The 21,988-nt window shown below is 44.8% G+C and overlaps 1 protein-coding gene across 1 annotated transcript in view; it reads left to right on the top strand.

The window, feature by feature from the left end:
- The window catches only part of NOX3 (NADPH oxidase 3), a 70,091-nt gene that overhangs the window by 45,300 nt on the left and 2,803 nt on the right, over positions 1-21,988 (top strand). Inside the window, exons 7-10 of the mRNA XM_073628956.1 lie at positions 675-928; positions 14,903-15,065; positions 17,589-17,735; positions 19,662-19,786. Of these exons, the coding sequence (XP_073485057.1) occupies positions 675-928; positions 14,903-15,065; positions 17,589-17,735; positions 19,662-19,786 (689 nt within the window). The remainder of the gene's footprint in view (positions 1-674; positions 929-14,902; positions 15,066-17,588; positions 17,736-19,661; positions 19,787-21,988) is intronic.

Here is a 21,988-nt window from a genome sequence, read left to right as displayed (position 1 = left end):
TTTATGCAACTGCTTAGGAAGCAGCTGAACAGGAACATTACAAGAACATGGTACACAGTCTACAGGCCATATTTGAAAAAGGGACAGGCAAAAGGTCAGAGCAACTGGAAAATAAGCATAGTCAGTCTTTGTCAATCTTTGGCCTCTCTGGCTAGCAAAGAAGACGAATGAGCACAATCATCTTCAGTAGAGTGCATAGGTGATATTAGGGGGTCTAATAAACCCTTGATGGCTCCCTAAAAAGAACCTATTATCTGCACTATGCTATCACATAGGCCAGTTAAGAAAAAAAAAAAACTTTTTAAAAGCTTGTTGCTACTATATACACACATATGTACGCAAATTCAAACATGCACATTGGGTGTTTTGGGGGTTTTAAACAATAATCAGGCCTAAAATGTGCATTTTAACAATCTGTGCTAAAAAAAGGTTAAAACATGTTAAAGGACTCTATAGACAGGAAAGTCCAGACTTCTATACTGTAGGTATGGTGCCTGAATTGAGTGCATACAAGTCATATACTTGTCTGAAAGGGTAGAATTGTAGCCCCTGTAAACATTATAACAATGTTTTAAGAACTAAGTCTCTAATAGTAATGAACATCTTTGAGTTGAGTTGAGTAAAGACCATTGGTGATTTATATATGAAAATGATATCTGCAATGTATTTCTTAGGTTGTCACGCATCCTTCTGGAGTTTTGGAGATTCAAATGAAGAAACAAGGTTTTACTATGAAGTCAGGACAGTACATTTTCCTTCAGTGTCCTTCTGTATCACATCTAGAGTGGCATCCATTTACACTAACATCAGCTCCTGAAGAGCCATTTTTCAGCGTACATGTGAGAGCTGTTGGAGACTGGACCCAAAAGTTTATCACGGAGTGTGTAGCAAACAGAAGTATTCATCAGAATATTTGGCAGCCTCCTAGGTTAGTTACTTTTTCATAATTTGAAATCTGGCTATGCAGTATATATCTTCGATCAATTCTTATATTTTTTTTTTTATCCTTTAGCATTGAGAAGGGAGGGGGAGGAGAAGGGAGGAGCAGGGGTGTGTCTTGCCATTTTAGGCTAAAGGGCTGTGTGTTTCTTTTGATGCACACAGTATAGGGAGATACAACTCAAGTCCCTGCATTCAAGAGTGGCTTGCAAGAGACAGAAAGAAGCCATCCTGAAATAGGAGACTTGGGACAGTGGTCATGGCACCAGCTTAAACTGGAGCCTAGGCAAGGATTAAAAGATGAAGAAGCTGTATACTTAGTAAGTGATTGCATCAGCTGCTGAAAGTGTTAAAAAAATGAGGATATAATATTATTTTGACTACAGCATATGCTTTCTTTAACCAAATGACGGAGGAACGGTGCGGCCCTCGTTCTGGGTGGATGTCATATGATTGCGCACACGAGCGGCAGCTCCCACGTGCCCCCGGGGGCATGCAGCGTGGCGATCGTGGCGCTGTATTGCTAGGACATGGCGCAACCCCAATCTTTATAAAAAGCCGGTCACATGTAAATACAGGAAGTGCCGGTAATCGTCTCTCATCGCCTCACACTGACAGAGTGTGTGGCGAGGGGAGCCGATCAGCGGCATCAAGACAAGACATGTAATCAGGGCACTGATCATCAGTGCCCTGATTACACTAAAGCGCCAGCAATCAGTGCCCACCAGTGCCACCAATCAGTGCCGACCAGTGCCACCAAAAGTGGCCATTAGTGATGCCAGTCAGTGCTGGCTTTCAGTGCCCATCAGTGCCGCCTATCAGTGCTGTCCATCAATGCCCATCAGTGCTGCCCACCAGTGCCACCCATCAATGCCATCAGTGCCGCCCATCAGTTCCCATCAGTGCCACCTATCTGTGCCGCCTATCAGTGCCCACCAGTGCCGCCTATCAGTGCCACTTATCAGAACCCACCAGTGCCCCCTATCAGTGCCCACCAGTGCTACCTATCAGTGCCGCCTATCACTTCTCATCGGTGCCACATATCAGTGCCACCTATCAATGCCATTAAGTGCGGCATATTAGTGCCTCCCAATCAGTGCCACCTAATCAGTGCCCATAAGTGCAGCCTCATCAGTGCACATAAGTGCCACCTCATCAGTGCCCACCAGTGCAGCCTCATTAGCCCACATCAGTGAAGAAGAAAATTTACTTATTTACAAAACTCACTGACAGAAACAAAGAAAAACTTTTTTTTTTTTTTCATAGCAGGCAGAGATCAGCAAATTATTCATTCATGGACCCCTGTGCTTCTGTTATTGACTTGTATTTTGTGGGTACTGTGGGCTACACAAGTGTCACAAGGATACGTATATTGGCCTTGTGACATGGATCTGAGCAATATAAGTTTTTCACAAGTGGTGAAATATGAACAAGTAGTGAAAGTGTAAATCTGAACAAAGTAAAAAAAAAAAAAAAAAAAAAATCTCTCTGTATATCTCTGCAGTATATGCACATTTTCAAAGGTTTTATCCCTGTAAATCATGGGTGTCCAACCTGCAGCTGTCCCATCAAGTCCCATCATGCCACTGCCTTTGGATGTCATGCTTGCAACTGTCAGCCTTGCAGTTCCTCATTAGGGATGAGCTTCGTGTTCGAGTCGAACCCATGTTCGACTCGAACATCGGCTGTTCGATCGTTCGCCGAATTGCGAACGTTATGGGCCGTTCGCGCTAAATTCGTGTGGCGCGTCACGGCCCATAATTCACTGCGGCATCGCAGTGCATTGCTGGCTGATGATTGGCCAAGCATGCACTATGACCCGCATGCTTGGCCAATCACAGCGCCGTCAGTAGAGAGAGCTGTAATTGGCCAAAGCCAGGGTGGCTTTGGCCAATTATGGCTCAGGGGATTTAGTACACACCCCACACTATATAAGGCCGCCTGCACGGCGGCCCTGTGTAGTGTGTGTTCCGGTGTGCTGAGAGATAGAGAGAGAGAGAGACAGTGTCATTTGATTTGAGTTAGATAGATTAGGCAGAACAGTCAGTCAGTTAGCTGCACTTACAGTGTATTGTGTATATATATGCATCCCAGGTGTTGCATATATATATATATATACACTGTATTCAGTTTAGCTAGATCCGTTCCTGTTATCTTCTATCTAGACTATTTACATTTAATGCAGTGCGTCCTGCTCACAGTGTTCAGCTAGATCCGTTCCTGCTATTTACATTTAGTGCAGTGCGTCCTGCTCACAGTGTTCAGCTAGATCCGTTCCTGTTATCTTCTAGACTATTTACATTTAGTGCAGTGCGTCCTGCTCACAGTGTTCAGCTAGATCCGTTCCTGCTATTTACATTTAGTGCAGTGCGTCCTGCTCACAGTGTTCAGCTAGATCCGTTCCTGTTATTTACATTTAGTGCAGTGCGTCCTGCTCACAGTGTTCAGCTAGATCCGTTCCTGCTATTTACATTTAGTGCAGTGCGTCCTGCTCACAGTGTTCAGCTAGATCCGTTCCTGTTATTTACATTTAGTGCAGTGCGTCCTGCTCACAGTGTTCAGCTAGATCCGTTCCTGCTATTTACATTTAGTGCAGTGCGTCCTGCTCACAGTGTTCAGCTAGATCCGTTCCTGTTATCTTCTAGACTATTTACATTTAGTGCAGTGCGTCCTGCTCACAGTGTTCAGCTAGATCCGTTCCTGCTATTTACATTTAGTGCAGTGCGTCCTGCTCACAGTGTTCAGCTAGAGCCGTTCCTGCTATTTACATTTAGTGCAGTGCGTCCTGCTCACAGTGTTCAGCTAGATCCGTTCCTGTTATCTTCTAGACTATTTACATTTAGTGCAGTGCGTCCTGCTCACAGTGTTCAGCTAGATCCGTTCCTGCTATTTACATTTAGTGCAGTGCGTCCTGCTCACAGTGTTCAGCTAGATCCGTTCCTGTTATCTTCTAGACTATTTACATTTAGTGCAGTGCGTCCTGCTCACAGTGTTCAGCTAGATCCGTTCCTGTTATCTTCTAGACTATTTACATTTAGTGCAGTGCGTCCTGCTCACAGTGTTCAGCTAGATCCGTTCCTGTTATCTTCTAGACTATTTACATTTAGTGCAGTGCGTCCTGCTCACAGTGTTCAGCTAGATCCGTTCCTGTTAAATTCCTACTGACAGGCAGGCTTGTCTGGTTACAGTATATAAAGCTACCTGAAGAAAATTACAGGTGTTCTATTTGATCCTATTAGTACCATGGTCAGGCAGCTAGACTATTTACATTTAGTACAGTGCGTCCTGCTCACAGTGTACAGCTAGATCCGTTCCTGTTATCTTCCTACTGACAGGCAGGCTTGTCTGGTTACAGTATATAAAGCTACCTGAAGAAAATTACAGGTGTTCTATTTGATCCTATTAGTACCACGGTCAGGCAGCTAGACTATTTACATTTAGTACAGTGCGTCCTGCTCACAGTGTTCAGCTAGATCCGTTCCTGTTATCTTCCTACTGACAGGCAGGCTTGTCTGGTTACAGTATATAAAGCTACCTGAAGAAAATTACAGGTGTTCTATTTGATCCTATTAGTACCACGGTCAGGCAGCTAGACTATTTACATTTAGTACAGTGCGTCCTGCTCACAGTGTACAGCTAGATCCGTTCCTGTTATCTTCCTACTGACAGGCAGGCTTGTCTGGTTACAGTATATAAAGCTACCTGAAGAAAATTACAGGTGTTCTATTTGATCCTATTAGTACCACGGTCTGGCAGCTAGACTATTTACATTTAGTACAGTGCGTCCTGCTCACAGTGTTCAGCTAGATCCGTTCCTGTTATCTTCCTACTGACAGGCAGGCTTGTCTGGTTACAGTATATAAAGCTACCTGAAGAAAATTACAGGTGTTCTATCCCAGCTTAGTGCAGCTACAGGCCATTAGTATGTCTGGAAGGCCAAGAAGGAGAGGCAGACAGTCACAAGCCAATAAGAGAGGGCAAGCAGGCTCTGTGTCTAGTGCTGGTCGTGGAGACGGTGCATCCTCATCAGCACGTGGCCATGGGACACGCTTGGCCTTTTTTTCGGCAGCTGGCCGTGTTGAGCCGCAACATGCGGAAGACTTGGTCGAGTGGATGACCAAGCCGTCCTCATCCTCCTCATCCTCTCTCACCCATGCCCAGGGTGCTTTGTCTGGCAAAGCAGCGGCCTCTTCCCTCAGCTCAATGTCATCAGTGACTCCTTCCCTAGCTCCACCATGTCCTCATGAGGATTCCCTCGAACTGTTTGACCACAGTGTTGGGTACATGCTCCAGGAGGATGCCCAGCGTTTGGAAGGCTCTGATGACGATACTGAGCTCGATGAAGGCAGTAACATGAGCACGGACAGAGGGGGTGCCCAAGAAGGACAGCAATCTGGCAGTCATGCTCCCCCTGCTGCAGCATACTGCCAGGTTTGCTCCAGTGATGAGGAGGGAGGGGATGATGAGGTCACTGACTCAACGTGGGTGCCTGATAGGAGAGAGGAGGAGGAGGAGGAGGAGGAGGCGGCGGCACATCACCAACGAGGCAGGATGCCCTCCAGGGGCCAGCCTAAGGGCAGCACATTGACTGCATCACACCCCAAAGCTCCACATGTGCAGGGCGCTGCAGTCTCTGCGCGTTATTCAAAAAGTTCTTTGGTGTGGGCCTTTTTTGAGACGAGTGCATCAGATCGCACCGCTGCTATTTGCAACATATGTCTCAAGCGTATCTCGCGTGGCCAAAACATCTCCCGCTTGGGTACCACATGCTTGACCAGACATATGTTGACCTGCCATGCAGTTCGTTGGCAAGCGTATCTAAAAGACCCACACCAAAGAACAAAGAGGATCTCTCCTTGCTCCTCATCAGCTGAGATTTCCAACCCCACTAGACCTTCAGTCCTCTCTGAGACCTGCAGTGAGAGGAATGAAGGTGTAGAATTAGGTGTGTCACAGCCAAGTACTTGAGGGCAATCTGCTTTTGGTACACCGACGTCAGATTGTACCAGGCAAATTTCCCTGCCCCAGCTGCTGCACCGCCGAAAGAAGTTTGCTCCCAGCCATCCACATGCCCAGCGGTTGAATGCTAGCTTGGCAAAATTGCTAGCACTTCAACTGCTGCCTTTTCAGTTGGTAGACTCTGCCCCCTTCCGTGAGTTTGTGGAATGTGCGGTTCCTCAGTGGCAGGTACCCAAACGCCACTTTTTCTCACGGAAGGCGATTCCGGCTCTCTACCGGCATGTGGAAGGCAATGTCCATGCCTCGCTGGACAGGGCGGTCAGCGGTAAGGTGCATATTACCGCTGACTCATGGTCCAGCAGGCATGGACAGGGACGTTACGTAAGTTTCACGGCGCATTGGGTAACTCTGCTGGCAGCTGGGAAGGATGCAGGACAAGGTGCAGTAGTGTTGGAGGTTGTTCCGCCACCACGCCTCCAAAATGCTGATTGTGACACACCTCTCTCCTCCACCCCCTCCTCTTCTTCTTCCTCCATGGCCTCTTCCTCGGAACCAGCGGTGCTCCGTAGGCGTTCAAGGGGCTACGCAAGTACGCAGGCCAAAAGATGCCATGCGGTGCTTGAGCTGGTGTGCTTGGGGGACAGGAGCCACACTGGGGCAGAGGTTCTGTCAGCTCTGCAGGGGCAGGTTCAGAGGTGGTTGACGCCACGCCAACTTAAGGCAGGAATGGTGGTTTGCGACAATGGCACCAACCTCCTCTCTGCCCTCCGACAGGGACAAATGACCCATGTGCCCTGTTTGGCTCACGTCCTTAACTTGGTGGTGCAGCGGTTCTTGGGCAGGTACCCGGGCTTACAGGATGTCCTGAGGCAGGCCAGGAAAGTCTGTGTGCATTTCCGCCGGTCATATAATGCCAGTGCTCGGCTGACGGACCTCCAAAAGGAGTTTAACCTGCCCAAGAACCGCCTAATCTGTGACATGCCCACCAGGTGGAACTCAACGTTGGCCATGCTGCAGCGGCTGCACACGCAGCAGAGGGCCATCAATGAGTACCTGTGCGACTATGGCACCAGGACAGGGTCAGGGGAGCTTGGTTTTTTTTCCCCACGCCAGTGGGCCATGATCAGGGATGCATGCACTGTCCTGTCACCATTCGAGGAGGCCACGAGGATGGTGAGCAGTGACAGTGCATGCATCAGTGACACTGTCCCCCTTGTCCACCTGTTGGAGCACACGCTGCGTGGAATAATGGACAGGGCACTTGAGGCAGAACAGAGGCAGGAAGAGGAGGACTTCCTTAGCTCTCAAGGCCCCCTTTATCCAGACAGTGTTCCTGCGTGCCCGCAGATCACACAGGAAGAGGACGAGGAGGAAGAGGAGGAGGAGGAAGATTGTGTCAGTATGGAGGTGGAGCCTGGCACTCAGCATCAGCAGCAGTCTTTAAGGGATCAGTCCCAAGAAACACATGGACTTGTACGTGGCTGGGAGGAGGTGGCTGCGGACCATGTCGTTCTTAGTGACCCAGAGGACTCCGGACCGAATGCCTCAGCAAACCTACGCTGCATGGCCTCCCTGATCCTGCAAAGCCTGCGTAAGGATCCTCGTATTCGTGGTATCAAGGAGAAGGACCAATACTGGCTGGCAACCCTCCTTGATCCACGTTACAAGGGTAAGGTTGCGGACCTTATCTTGCCATCGCAGAGGGAGCAGAGGATGAAACATCTTTGGGAGGCCTTGCAGAAAGGTCTGTGCAACGCGTTCCCAGAGACTGGGAGGTTACAAACTCCTGTTTCTGGACAACGTGTTGCTGAGGCTTCGGTCAGTCAAAGAAGGAGCGGTGGAGAAGGTGGCCGTCTGACCGATGCGTTCAGACAATTTTTTAGTCCGCAGCCCCAAGGTATGATCGGTTCCAGCAACCATCGCCAGCGTCTGTTTTACATGGTGCAGGAATACCTAGGGGCAAGATCAGACTTGGACACCTTTCCCACCGAAAATCCTCTGGGTTACTGGGTCTTGAGGATGGATCACTGGCCAGAGCTTGCACAGTATGCAATTGAGCTACTGGCCTGTCCTGCATCCAGCGTTCTTTCGGAACGCACATTCAGTGCTGCTGGAGGCGTGGTAACCGATCACAGGGTGCGTCTGTCCACCGACTCGGTCGATCGGCTGACCTTCATAAAAATGAATGAGTCTTGGATCACCACCAGCTACCAAGCACCTGATGCTGATGTAACCGAATAATTTTTTTTGAAATCTCAGATCCCTTCAAAGACTGCCTATGCTGATGCTGAGTGACTATCCCTGAGTAATTATCCTCTTCCTCCTCAATCATCACGCTGATAGCTTGTAAGAACATTTTTGGTTCTGGGCGCCACCACCAGTGCCTAAGGCACAATTTTTCAGCCCCTGTTTAACAGGGGCGTGTAATTACAATTTTTGATGTAATACTTTGCAGCAGGGCTCGTTCCTGCATTCCAACTAGAGTGTCTGTGAGGGGTTGCAGTGTTGTGGCACCAGCACCAGTGCCTAAGGCCCAATTTTTCTGCCCCTGTCTAACAGGGGCGTGTAATTACAATTTTTGATGCAATACTTTGCAGCAGGGCTCGTTCCTGCGTTCCAACTAGAGTGTCTGTGAGGGGTTGCAGTGTTGTGGCACCAGCACCAGTGCCTAAGACCCAATTTTTCTGCCCCTGTCTAACAGGGGCGTGTAATTACAATTTTTGATGCAATACTTTGCAGCAGGGCTCGTTCCTGCGTTCCAACTAGAGTGTCTGTGAGGGGTTGCAGTGTTGTGGCACCAGCACCAGTGCCTAAGGCCCAATTTTTCTGCCCCTGTCTAACAGGGGCGTGTAATTACAATTTTTGAAGCAATACTTTGCAGCAGGGCTCGTTCCTGTGTTCCAACTAGAGTGTCTGTGAGGGGTTGCAGTGTTGTGGCACCAGCACCAGTGCCTAAGGCCTAATTTTTCAGCTCCTGTTCAACAGGGGCATGTAATTACAATTCTTGATCTAATATTTCACAGCAGGGCCCTGTGAGGGCTTACAGTGTTGTGGCCACAGCAACACCTAAGGCTCAAATTTCTGCTGAGTATATAGGGCAGGACCCTACTTTCAAACATCTAACTTACAAACGACTCCTACTTGCAAACGGAAGGAGACAACAGGAAGTGAGATGAAATCTACCCCTAGGAAGGGAAATTCTCTCCTGTAAGAGTTAATATGGGAAAACAATTTCTCCTTTCCACTGATGCTTTCCAATCCTTGTTCCACAAAAAAACCCAAATTTTCAAAAAACATTTTTCATTGGGACAAAAAAGTGAGGTGAAATCTTCTGAAGAGGAGGAAAGACAGCAAAACAAATGTCACAGGGGTGATAACCCTTCCCTATGTTTTCCAAAAAGCTTAGAAAAGATTTTTTGGCTGGAGCTAAACACGTTAAAAATGTTCAAAATTACAAACAGATTCTACTTAACAACAAACCTACAGTCCCTGTCTTGTTTGCACCGCCTGTATACTGCTGTTCAGAGTATATAGGGCCTGGTGGCCCCACACCTTTCCTTATTTTAATTTGGGTGCGGGGTTCCCCTTAATATCCATACAAGACCCAAAGGGCCTGGTAATGGACTGGGGGGTACCCATGCCGTTTGTCTCACTGATTTTCATCCATATTGCCATGACCCGACATGACATTAAACCCGCAAGCAGTTTTAAATGAGATTTTTTCCTTTAAAAATGACATTTGGTGCAGGGACTGTTCTAAACATGGGAAACACGCGTCACTTTACAGGCATACTATAGACACCTCCCAGGTACGATATTTAAAGGAATATTTCACTTTTTTTTTTTTTACTTTAAGCATCATTAAAATCACTGCTCCCGAAAAAACGGCCGTTTTTAAAAAATTTTTTTGCATTGATACATGTCCCCTGGGGTAGGACCCGGGTCCCCAAACCCTTTTTAGGACAATACCATGCAAATTAGCCTTTAAAATGAGCACTTTTGATTTCGAACGTTCGAGTCCCATAGACGTCAATGGGGTTCTAACATTCGTGCGAACTTTCGGTCCGTTCGCAGGTTCTGGTGCGAACCGAACCGGGGGGTGTTCGGCTCATCCCTATTCCTCATGGGACCTAGTTAAGCAACAGCTGGAGGGCCGCAGGTTGGACACTCATGCGCGTAAATATCCTGCATGTCCTGTTGATTTGCCTGAAATGTGCTCAGACCTTAAAACAGAACTGAGCTATATCTGAACACCACAAATTGAAAATATCATTTAATTAATTTTTGATATTCAAAGCAAACTCACCCATCCACGTCGCCATGCTTTATTTTGTTGAGAAATCACTTTGAAAAACACCCTACAGCATTTTTGGCTGTGACTATCTTGAGTAAGGGCAGATGATTCAAGTAGTATTAGCTTCCTGGAATCCATCTCCCCTTAGCGCAGACATGCAGGCAGGAGGGTGTCCTTAGCCGAGAAAGCCCCTCCTCCAGATGAAAGAAAAAAAATTACCCATGAAGACTCAGATGTATGATATCATTTTGGCCCAGACAGAAACCAGGAGGCAACTGAAGAGATGTAAAATAAGTAAATATAACATACCTTTCTATTGATTTACAAATGCTAGCAGCATATAGATTGAAAATAATATATGGCAACTGCACATCAAACACAAGCTAAGATGTCAGCTTCCTTGGATTTAACCTCTTCTGGACTGCCCCACGCAGATATACTGGGGCAGGGCAGCCCTCCTGCACGAAATCACATATCCGTAATTCATTTCGTGCACTGGGTCTGGTGCTCTTTCCCGCACCGCCAGCGACCCAATCCTGATGTTCGCCGGCAATCGTTCTCAGGAGAGGCAGAACTGCAGTCTGCCTATTTAAACAAGGCAGACCACTGTTCTGTGAGGATGGAGATCTTGTGTTTCTGCTAAGCAGGAACACAGATCTGTCTTCCCCCAGTCAAAGCATACCCCACACAGTTAGAAAGCACTCCCTAGGAGAACATTAAACCCTTTGATCGCCCCTGATGTTAACCCCTTCTCTGCCAGCGTCATTAGTACAGTGGCAGGGTATATTTTTTAGCACTGATCACTGTATTAGTATCACTGGTCCTCAAAAAAGTGTCAGAAGTGTCAGTTAGGTGTCTGATTTGTCCGCTGCACTGTCGCAGTCCCGCTAAAAATCACTGATCACCGCCATTACTAGTAAAAAAAACATAAATATAGCCCAAAGTTTGTAGATGCTATAACTTTTGCGCAAACCAATCAATATACGCTTATTGGGATTTTTTTTTTACCAAAGACATGTAGCAGAATACGTATTGGCCTTGATGAATACATTTGATTTTTTAAATTTTTTTATTGAATATGTTTTATAGCATAAAGTAAAAAATATTGTTTGTTTTTCAAAATTGTCAGTCTTTTTTTGCTTATAGCGCAAAAAAATAAAAACCGCAGAGGTGTTCAAAAACCACCAAAGGAGAGCTCTATTTGTGGGAAAAAAAAGGGCATACATTTTATTTGGGTACAGTGTCGCACGACTGCACAATTCTGGGGCTGAAATGGTTAAAGAATAGGAGGGTTCCTTTCCACTTTAAGCCTTGTGGGCTAAGAATACATAACTTTTTTGTGCATATTTAACGGAGAAACATGAAGCAAATAAGAGAAGTCCAGTGTTAGGGTTATTTAACTCAGTGATCAAATGCCAACATTTGTAGATGTTTGTCTAATATGACTGTTTTCTCTGTTTGATGAATCAAGCAGTATATCACCTGAAAGGAGAACTAAAGACAAGATGTATTTTTTAAATTTTGGATAGAGTAAGGGAGGGTTATAACCCCTGTCAGTTTTTTTGACATCTGTGTCCCATAGGGGAGATCCACCCTCACTTCTTGTCCCATAGCCAAAACAAGAAGTGAGGGAATTCCAGGGTGTCATCTGGGTCACCATAAATAGTTGTGCCCACTGGAAGATTTCTTTTCTATTATTGTGCTGCTGACAACCCAAAATTTGGGATTTTCTTTTACTCTCACTTTTGATAATAATGGTAAATGGGAAAAAAAGAGAGGGTGAATTCCCCTAACGGGGGCAAAGACAGCAGTCAAAACCTGACAAAACAAAAAAACAAACAAAAAAAGTTAGTTACATTTTATTGCTTGTTTAATTAATACATCAGGCCCTTTGTCCCTATCCAATATGTGCCTCCTTTGTCTGTACCTGACAGTGGCGGCCGGTGGAATTTTTTTTTTTTTTGGGGGGGGGGGGGCGGCAAACAGTATGCAACCCCCCCCCCGTTGGTCGGTCGGTAGCACTTACCCCATCACCTGTGGCTTCTTCTAGGCAAGGGGGGCCTCCCGTTCTCCTGTACTCCATGGTGGCAGCTTCCGTTTCCTCCCTCCTCCTCGGTGGTCAATCGGGAGTCTTCTCTTTTCGGCTGATCTGAAAACGGATCTCACACTCGCTTCAGATTGGCCGGATTGATGGCTGTTGTAACACACCTGGGTGGGATCGGAGTGCATTCTCTGCGCTCCGATCCCACCCCATTTTGAAGCCTATTAGAGCCTCTGGCTCTAATCAGGTGCTTAAAAAAAACTCTGGCTGCTGTAATTCATGCGCCAGGTTGCCTGAAAGGGGCCGGATGCATGAATAGGCGGTGGCCGTGGCACCCGTGGATAGATTAATGCTATGAATCTATCCATTGCATAATAGCGCCTGCAAACCGACCTAAAACTGCCGCTGCTGTTTCTCCAGTGTGAAAGCCCGAGGGCTTTCACACTGAAGTGGTGCGCTGGCAGGAGAAAAAAAAAACCTCCTGCAAATAGCATCTTTGGAGCGGTGAAGGAGCGGTGTATTCACCGCTCCTTCACTGCTCCTGCCCATTGAAATCAATGGGGCAGCGCGGCTATACTGCTGCTGTAGTGGCGCTATGCGAGAGGTTTTAACCCTTTTTCAGCCGCCAGCGGGGTTAAAACCGCATCGCTAGCGGCCGAATACGCCGCTAAAACGACGGTAAATCGGCGCTAAAAATAGCGCTGTTTTACCGCCCCAGTGTGAAAGGGGCCTTACTGTTCCATGTCCATGACTGATGATGGAGAAATATTGAAACCAGACACAGCCAGACAACCAATGTTTAGAGCAATGGTAGCCTCCACATTTTTCCAACGGCTGGTGTACTCTAATGGTAAATGAGCCCCTTTCTGTATCTCAAGCTATTAAGCAAGGGCAGCAGAATCTGTAATAAGAAACAGAAAACCGAAGAGAGCATAGAATAAATAAGACACTGAAGCAGAAAAACTTTTAGGCAGAGGCGCAACTAGAATCTTCAGGGCCCCGATGCAAGAAACCATAAAAAAGCCTCCACGACTGCCCCCCTCCCCCCCCCCACAGGGCCGGTCGCAGATACGACCTTTGTGACACTGGTAGTTCCTCCACTTTTGTCAGTATTTTTTTTCATTATTTTAATTTTTTACATTTTGTTTTACCATTTCATTTATTTATGTTTTACAATTGTTTTTATAATTTTATTTACCATGTTTTAGGAGCACCGTTGGGGGTCTTTGGTGAAGTATCATGGGGGCTAAACAGATCTCTGATATTTTACTTTTGAGACAGAAAAAGGAGATTAAGGACACAGCCTCAATCTCCTTCTCTGCAGCCTCAGCTGCACAGAATGAACAGGAAAAGCTCTGTGCATAGCTTCACATATATTCACAAACTGAAGCATATTAAACACGGTTCACTATGCCTCAGTTATGAATGAACAGAATCAGTGATTGGTACAGATCACTGGCTCTATTCGTTAAGACAAGGATCCTGACAGATTCCCTGCAGCAGCTGGTGGAAGAGGGAAGGGGGGAACCCGGAAGCACTGCAGGGGATGAGGGGGGACCAGAGGAGTACACAGGAGCCAAATCACAGCAGGAGGTGGCTAGGAGGGGCAGTGGGGCGGCATGTAGAGCAACCATTCTCCTTCAATGAAGGGAAATGGTTGTTCTATGGAGGGGTACAGTGGAGTTGCTCAATGGAGGGGGTCAGTTCCTCTATATACTGCCTCCACCGCCCCACCCATTCAGATGTACAGGGGTCCATACGGGGCCCTTGGAGCATGGGGCCGGGTCGCAATTGCAATCCCTGCGACCCCTGTACATATGCCTCAGCTTCTAGGCCAGCAGTGACTGATGGAGTCCAGAGAGGGCCTATGCAGTAAAATGTGTACATGCTGTGCGTTATTGTGCGCTGTATTACAAAAAAGGGTCATGTCCGTTATTTTGGTCATTGAAGTACATTGGCAGCATGGTAGCCCAATGCAAATGAATGGGCTGCCTTAAGGCAAAGTAAATTAATGCAGGAAATACTGCAAATTAACATGCTTGTGGTAACACAAAGGTCTAAAGGAAACCTTAAACCTAGTCTGATCTTAATAAGAAAGATCAACAATACTGCAGGTATAGATCATATGATCAAGCTCCACCTGAAAAATGAATAGTGACATCATAGTGCAGCTCAGTAAATTAGGCCAGCAGTGACTGATGGAATCCAGAGAGGGCCTATGCAGTAAAATGTGTACATGCTGTGCGTTATAGTGCGCTGTATTACAAAAAAGGGTCATGTCCGTTATTTTGGTCATTGAAATGCATTGGCAGCATGGTAGCCCAATGCAAATGAATGGGCTGCCTTAAGGCAAGGTAAGTTAATGCATGAAATACGGCAAATTAACATGCTTTTGGTAACACAAAGGTCTAAAGGAAACCTTAAACCTAGTCTGATCCTAATAAGGAAGATCAACAATACTGCAGGTATAGATCATATGATCAAGCTCCACCTGAAAACTGAATAGTGACATCATAGTGCAGATCAGTTTGCTTATTTCTGGCCCATTAAATGTAGACAGACTGGTGGATATTCATTATTTTTTAGATATATATTTTACATTTAATTTATTTTTGGAGTGTAAACCTTCATATTCACTAAATTGCACTTACCTTTTTTTTATATTACAGACTGGCTGTTGATGGACCCTATGGATCAGCAACAACTAATGTGTTTAACTTTAAAGTCAGTGTATGCATTGCAGCTGGGATTGGAGTGACACCGTTTGCATCAGTGCTGAAATCTATTTGGTATGATTCCTGTGATCCAAACAGAGCAATGAAACTAGAAAAGGTATAAAAAATGCTAACAAGTTCACCCAAGCAACTGCTTTGTTTGGGAGGGGGGAACTACATACAGGAGATTTTTTTACCATAATGCAGAGAATGCATTAAGGTAAAAAATCTTCTAGCTTTAGAACCACTTTAAGAGAATTCCTTAGGGCGCCAGAACTAGTGTCCTTATTGGAAGATTTCTGCTCTATTACTGTTCTGGGGACACCCCAAAATTTGGGATTTTCTTTTACTTTCACTTTCAATGATAACTGTAAATAGGACAAATAGAGAGGATGAATCTCCCTAATGGGGTGTTCCGTCAGATATGGCGACCCGTCAGAATTGGTAACAGAAGTGACATTCTGTTGCCGCCATCTTGCTACACCCCACACTCTTTCACTGTAACGATACACCGAGAAGGGGCAAGCGGACATCTTGTTACACCCACCAGAGCTTTGCATTTCACTGTTATTTTTAACAGTAAACAGAGCTTATAAGGTTAAATAGAGTATTTAGAAATCCGACGGACTGTTTAGATGTTGAATTTTAAAAGCAGCGGCAAACCTGCTGATCTCACAGGTTTTCTAATGTGACAGAACACTGCTGCTTTTATAATTCAACATGTAAACAGTCCGATGGATTTCTTAATACTATTTTTCACCATATATGCTCCGTTTCCTGTTAAAAATAACTGTGAAATGCAAAACTCTGGTGGGTGTAACAAGATGTCCACTTGCCCCCTTCTCGGTGTATCGTTAATGTGGAGGAGTGCGGGATGTAGCAAAATGGCGGCGACGAAACCTCACTTCCATTACCAATTCTGACGGGACGCCTAATCTGACAGAACAGGGGCACAGACAAAGATAAAAACCTGACAGAAGTTCTAGGCTGTACTGCAGTGTGCATGGGACACATAGGAAACGTTTGGTACCTGTGTGTCCTTACAGTGACAGGTTTTTTTACAGTGCAATAAAACGCATGTCACCACAGTATATGTGAATTCACCTTTAGCTATACTTTAACCACTTAACCTCTGGAAAATTTACCCTAATTCATGACCAGGCCATTTTTTGCGATACGGCACTGCGTCACTTTAACTGACAATTGTGCAGTCATGCAACACTCTACCCAAACAATTTATGTCCTTTTTTTCCCACAAATAGAGCTTTTTTCGGTGGTATTTAATCTCTGCATTTTTCATTTTTTGCGATATAAACAAAAAAAGACCCACAATTTAAAAAAAAAACAAAAAAAACAATATTTTTTACTTTCTGCTATAAAACGCATCCAATAAAAAAAAAAATGGAAAAAAATCTAATTTCTTTATAAATTTAGACCAATATATATTCAGCTATATATTTTTAGTAAAACAAATCCAATAAGTGTATATTGATTGGTTTGCCAAAAGTTATAGCGTCTACAAACTATGGGATTTTTTAATTACTTCTATTTTTTTTTTTACTAGTAATAGTGGTGATCAGCGACTTATAGCAGGACTGTGATATTGCAGTGGACATTCTGACACTAACTGAAACTTTTGAGACTTTTTGGGGACCAGTGACACCAATACAGTGATCAGTGCTAAAAAATATGCACTGTCACTATACTAATGACAATGGCTTGGAAGAGGTTAACATCGGGGGGACCAGAGGGGTAACTGTGCCTAGCCAGTGTTTTACTATACTGTGAGAGGTGCTTTTACTAGGGGAAAAGATAGAATTCTTTTCATGCTTTGCAGGGACACAAACTCCATAATTTCCCTCCTGTCAGAACGGCGATCTGCTTTGTTCACATAGGCAGATCTCAGTCCTGTCTCTCTGCCTAATGATTATCGGGTGCCAGTGGACATTGGGTACTGTGCACCCATCAATCGGCTTCTGCTGTGTGCAATGATAGCTGAAGTGAGCCGTCGTGGACACGCATGCTCACCACCTCCCTGGAAGAGTCTGATCACGTATATATGCGTAATCTGGCGCACAGGTGCCGCCCTGTAGCAGTAAAACTGCTATAGGGCAGACCTTAAGTGGTTAAGGGAAACTGTTAAATGAAAACAACTAATTTGTAAAAATCCTCAATGGACCATAAGCAGGGGGTCCAGACCATTACAGTGCAGTGAAAAAGTACAGAAAGCTGAATTTTTCCACACCACAAACGTGCAAAACTATGCACAAATGCATGTAAATGTGCGCAAATGCACTTCAACGTATCACAGTACACATAAAAGCACAAAGAAAGAAAGAACAAGGAAATTACCTCAAAGGACAAATGAGGATGTAAAAATGCATGTCAGCTGCATGTAAACACACAAATAAACTGCATGTATATGTGCATAAAAATGTATAATAAATACATGCAAATGTGCATGAAAAAACATTCAGTAGATGTGCAGTTTCTGGTGTGAATGAGCACTGCGAGTGTGTGTTCTGGTTTTAAATGGTGTGTTTTATTACAAATATACTATGTATATGTTCACCTTTGTGGTGTTTTTTTTACTTTATTTTCCAGATATAATTGTGAATGATACTTGTTCTTTAATTTTTAGGTGTATTTTTATTGGCTTTGCCGTGATACTCATGCTTTTGAATGGTTTGCTGACCTACTTCAGTCTTTAGAGGAGCAAATGTCAGAACAAGGCAAATTCAATTTCCTTAGTTATCATCTTTTTCTCACAGGCTGGGATGATAATCAGGTAAAACATTTGTGTCACTGTCTATTTCTTTTTGTGGAAAAAAAATGATAAAAAAATACACAAAATGGAATCAAAAACCACAAGAAAAGGACAGAAAAGAAATTTTTGTATTTTTCTTTTTTCTATGTATTGTAATGTTATTTACCTTTATTGTGCATACATAAAAAAGAAGATAAAAAAAATGAAAGCAACATAACACAAATTACAACAAAAGAGGAAAAAAACACAAAAAAGCAACCTTATGAGCCCTTTAAAGCCCAATTCAAACCTTTAAAGTGGTTGTAAACCCTTTTAAGTGACTTTTACCTATAGGTAAGCCTAGAAAAAGGCTTACCTATAGGTAGTGGAAATATCTCCTAAATGTGCGCCGTTTAGGAGATATTTCACTTGTAGTGCGCCAATGTTGTCATCGGCGCATGTGGTGTGAGGAAACGGACCACCGTGCCGTTTCTTCCCCCAGCGTGTGCCGTGACTGACGGCTCACGCGTGCAAGTGCAGGAGGGACGTCATGCAGCTCCGGCCAGTCACAGAGCCGGAGTGGGGCGAAGATGGACGCAGCCTGCACAGGAGACAGTGCGGGCTTCGTTTGCAGGTAAGTGTCATACAATTTCCAGATTGTGACCAAAATTTGAGTAAAAACGTTATTTTTCTTCCATCCCTAGTTAGCAGAGAGGGAGACAGCTGCTGTAGTGTGTACTCTTAGCAGTGTCTATATTTTACTGTATAGTACTAAGCAAATACAACTTCATTTTTACTGTGAGAAGAAATTATAGCATTCTGTATCTTGCACTCTTGCACCATGCTTCCAGTCAATTTGCACAATTGGCACATCCTACAATTTTGTAACTTGTCAACAAAGTTGACACTACTTAAATTTTGACTTTTTTCACTCTGGCAAAAACCACTAGTGATCTTCCTAATCTACCACTTTCTCACTCACTATACTGTAGGCAGGTGCACTCTACTTTTTCCACTGCAAGTGGCACTCAACTGCAGGAGCATTGCAGAGGGAGTCAAGAGGATTATGGATCCCATATGGTTTCCTGGGTTACTGGGGGAGCTATCCAATTGGATGCTGGCGCCCAATGTGACTCTGGCAGACATTTTGGATTGAGCAGAGTTTATTTATAATCCTAGTTTTCAGGTTTGGCACGCATTTCGTATATGGGTAGTGAAGGGACAGGTCATCTGTCTTTCAGAGACAGTAATTAGTAGGAGGGAGAGGTTACAGACGAGTAGGGAAAAAGCAGGGAGACGCTATCCTTCCTTAAAACCCCCCTGTTTGGGTACAGACCGGCCAGGTTGCATTCCAACCCTCAAGACAGATTATGTTGGTGCACCTGGGACCTATTTTTATACTCTTCGATGCAACATTCTGTGAGTGCAACCCAGTCGGGTTGTCTTCTCGCTGAGTAGTTGTGCTTTATTGAACTTTAGCTTCAAAACAGTACTGTTACTGCAACTGGACTCTTTACTGCTGCCTCACTATGCTGCACCTCCCCACAAGGCTACCTGTCCTTTGGCCAAACTGCCAACCTAGGAGACTATTCTTTGTTTGCATGCTGTCTGCAAGTACATAGGACATGTGCCCCAAGCAGACATTTTATATTGTACATGCTCATGTTTAACTTGCGAAAAACTGACCTATTGAGTAAAAAAATAAAAATAGAAATTCAGTTATTATAACATGAATTCCATATGGCCCTGGCATGAATCCATATACCACAGTTCTATATTTTTTATTTGTACCTCCTGCATTCCCTTGCCCATGTAACACACATTATTTACTATTTATTACCATCTATTACATTTCTGTATTCGGTCAGCATTTGGAAAGTTTCATCTTCTGCAATGTGTGCATACAATATTTTAGCTCATTATTAAAGTATTTTCAACTGAAAGTTTTGTTGTTATCATATATTTTAGGTTAAGCATATAGCTCTTCACTATGATAGTGAACTAGATGTGATTACTGGTTTAAGACATAAAACTAATTATGGAAGGCCCAACTGGCATAAAGAATTCAGGTGTATAGCAGACAAGCATCCAAGGTAAACCATATTCCTTATTTTTTCATACTTACTGTATACAAATATACATTTTTATGTACATACTGTATATCATTTTTTTTTCCATTGCCACGATTACTGTCACAGTGTAGTACTTTGCATACATTTAGAGGACACAAAGTGTAATAAAACAAATGAATTTAACTAGATGTGTAGTTTAAAAAGGTCACTTTAAATTGTATGTATAGCCATTTTTGTTAACTTTTGGATAGAGTGGGGAACATTTAAAACTCCTGCCAGAATATTTTTTGCTGTCTGTAACATTGGGGAAATTTCCTTCACTTCCTGTCCCAGAAACACATCAGGAAGTTAGTGGAAATCCCAAAGTAAGGGGAATTCTTCTCTTAAGCTGAACATACACCGACTGACCAAATTTAGATTAGAGTGTGGGCAATGTGTGTTAAATCTCCCCAATGGGGAGACAGCAATAAAAACTTAACAGAGGGTCTAACCCTTCCCTGTTCTATCCAAGACTAAACAAAAGGTTTTGCCCACAATAATAAAGCTAAGGAGGGACTGTTTTTGGCACAAGAACAGGTGCAGGATTCTTGAAGCCACCAAAACAAATTTTGTCTAGTTTCTCCTGATTAGGGATGAGCTTCGAGTTCGAGTCAAACTCATGTTCGACTCGAACATTAGCTGTTCGCAAGTTCGCCGAACAGCGAACAATTTGGGGTGTTCGCGGCAAATTCGAATGCCGCAGAACACCCTTTAAAAGTTCGCTCGAACACGCGAACACCGTTAAAGTCTATGGGACACGAACATGAATAATCAAAAGTGCTAATTTTAAAGGCTTATATGCAAGTTATTGTCATAAAAAGTGTTTGGGGACCCGGGTCCTGCCCCAGGGGACATGGATGAATGCAAAAAAAAGTTTTAAAAACGGCCGTTTTTTCAGGAGCAGTGATTTTAATAATGCTTAAAGTCAAACAATAAAAGTGTAATATCCCTTTAAATTTCGTACCTGGGGGGTGTCTATAGTATGCCTGTAAAGGGGCGCATGTTTCCCGTGTTTAGAACAGTCTGACAGCAAAATGACATTTGGAAGGAAAAAACCCATTTAAAACTACCCGTGGCTACTGCATTGCCGACAATACACATAGAAGTTCATTGATAAAAACGGCATGGGAATTCCCCACAGGGAAACCCCGAACCAAAATTTAAAAAAAAAATGACGTGGGAGTCCCCCTAAATTCTATACCAGGCCCTTCAGGTCTGGTATGGATATTAAGGGGAACCCCGGCCAAAATTAAAAAAAAAAATGATGTGGGGTTCCCCCTAAATTCCATACCAGACCCTTCAGGTCTGGTATGGATTTTAAGGGGAACCCCGCGCCAAAAAAACCCAAAAAAAAACAGCGTGGGGTCCCCCCAAAAATCCATACCAGACCCTTATCCTAGCATGCAACCTGGCAGGCCGCAGGAAAAGAGGGGGGACGAGAGTGCGGCCCCCCCCTCCTGAACTGTACCAGGCCACATGCCCTCAACATTGGGAGGGTGTTTTGGGGTAGCCCCCCAAAACACCTTGTCCCCATGTTGATGAGGACAAGGGCCTCATCCCCACAACCCTGGCCGGTGGTTGTGGGGGTCTGCGGGCGGGGGGCTTATCGGAATCTGGAAGCCCCCTTTAACAAGGGGACCCCCAGATCCCGGCCCCCCCGTGTGAAATGGTAAGGGTACCCCTACCATTTCACTAAAAAACTGTCAAAAATGTTAAAAATGACAAGAGACAGTTTTTGACAATTCCTTTATTTAAATGCTTCTTCTTTCTTCTATCTTCCTTCATCTTCTTCTTCTTCTGGTTCTTCTGGTTCTTCCTCCGGTGTTCTCGTCCAGCATCTCCTCCGCTGCGTCTTCTATCTTCTTCTCCTCGGGCCGCTCCGCACCCATGGCATGGGGGGGAGGCTCCCGCTCTTCATCTTCTTCTTCTTCATCCTCTTCTCTTCTTCCTTCTTCTCTTCTTCTCTTCTTCATTTTCTTCTCCGGGCCGCTCCGCATCCATGCTGGCATGGAGGGAGGCTCCCGCTGTGTAACGGCGTCTCCTTGTCTAACGGTTCTTAAATAATGGGGGGCGGGGCCACCCGGTGACCCCGCCCCCCTGACGCGCGGGACATGACAGGACTTCCCTGTGGCATTCCCCGTGACGTCACAGGGAAGTCTCGTCAAGTCACCGTGCATCAGAGGG

Source organism: Aquarana catesbeiana, linkage group LG04, assembly GCF_042186555.1.
Source record: "Aquarana catesbeiana isolate 2022-GZ linkage group LG04, ASM4218655v1, whole genome shotgun sequence".
Taxonomy (NCBI): Eukaryota; Metazoa; Chordata; class Amphibia; order Anura; family Ranidae; genus Aquarana; species Aquarana catesbeiana.
Note: the sequence above shows the minus strand (reverse complement) of the source record. Positions and strands in the feature narration are given on the sequence as shown.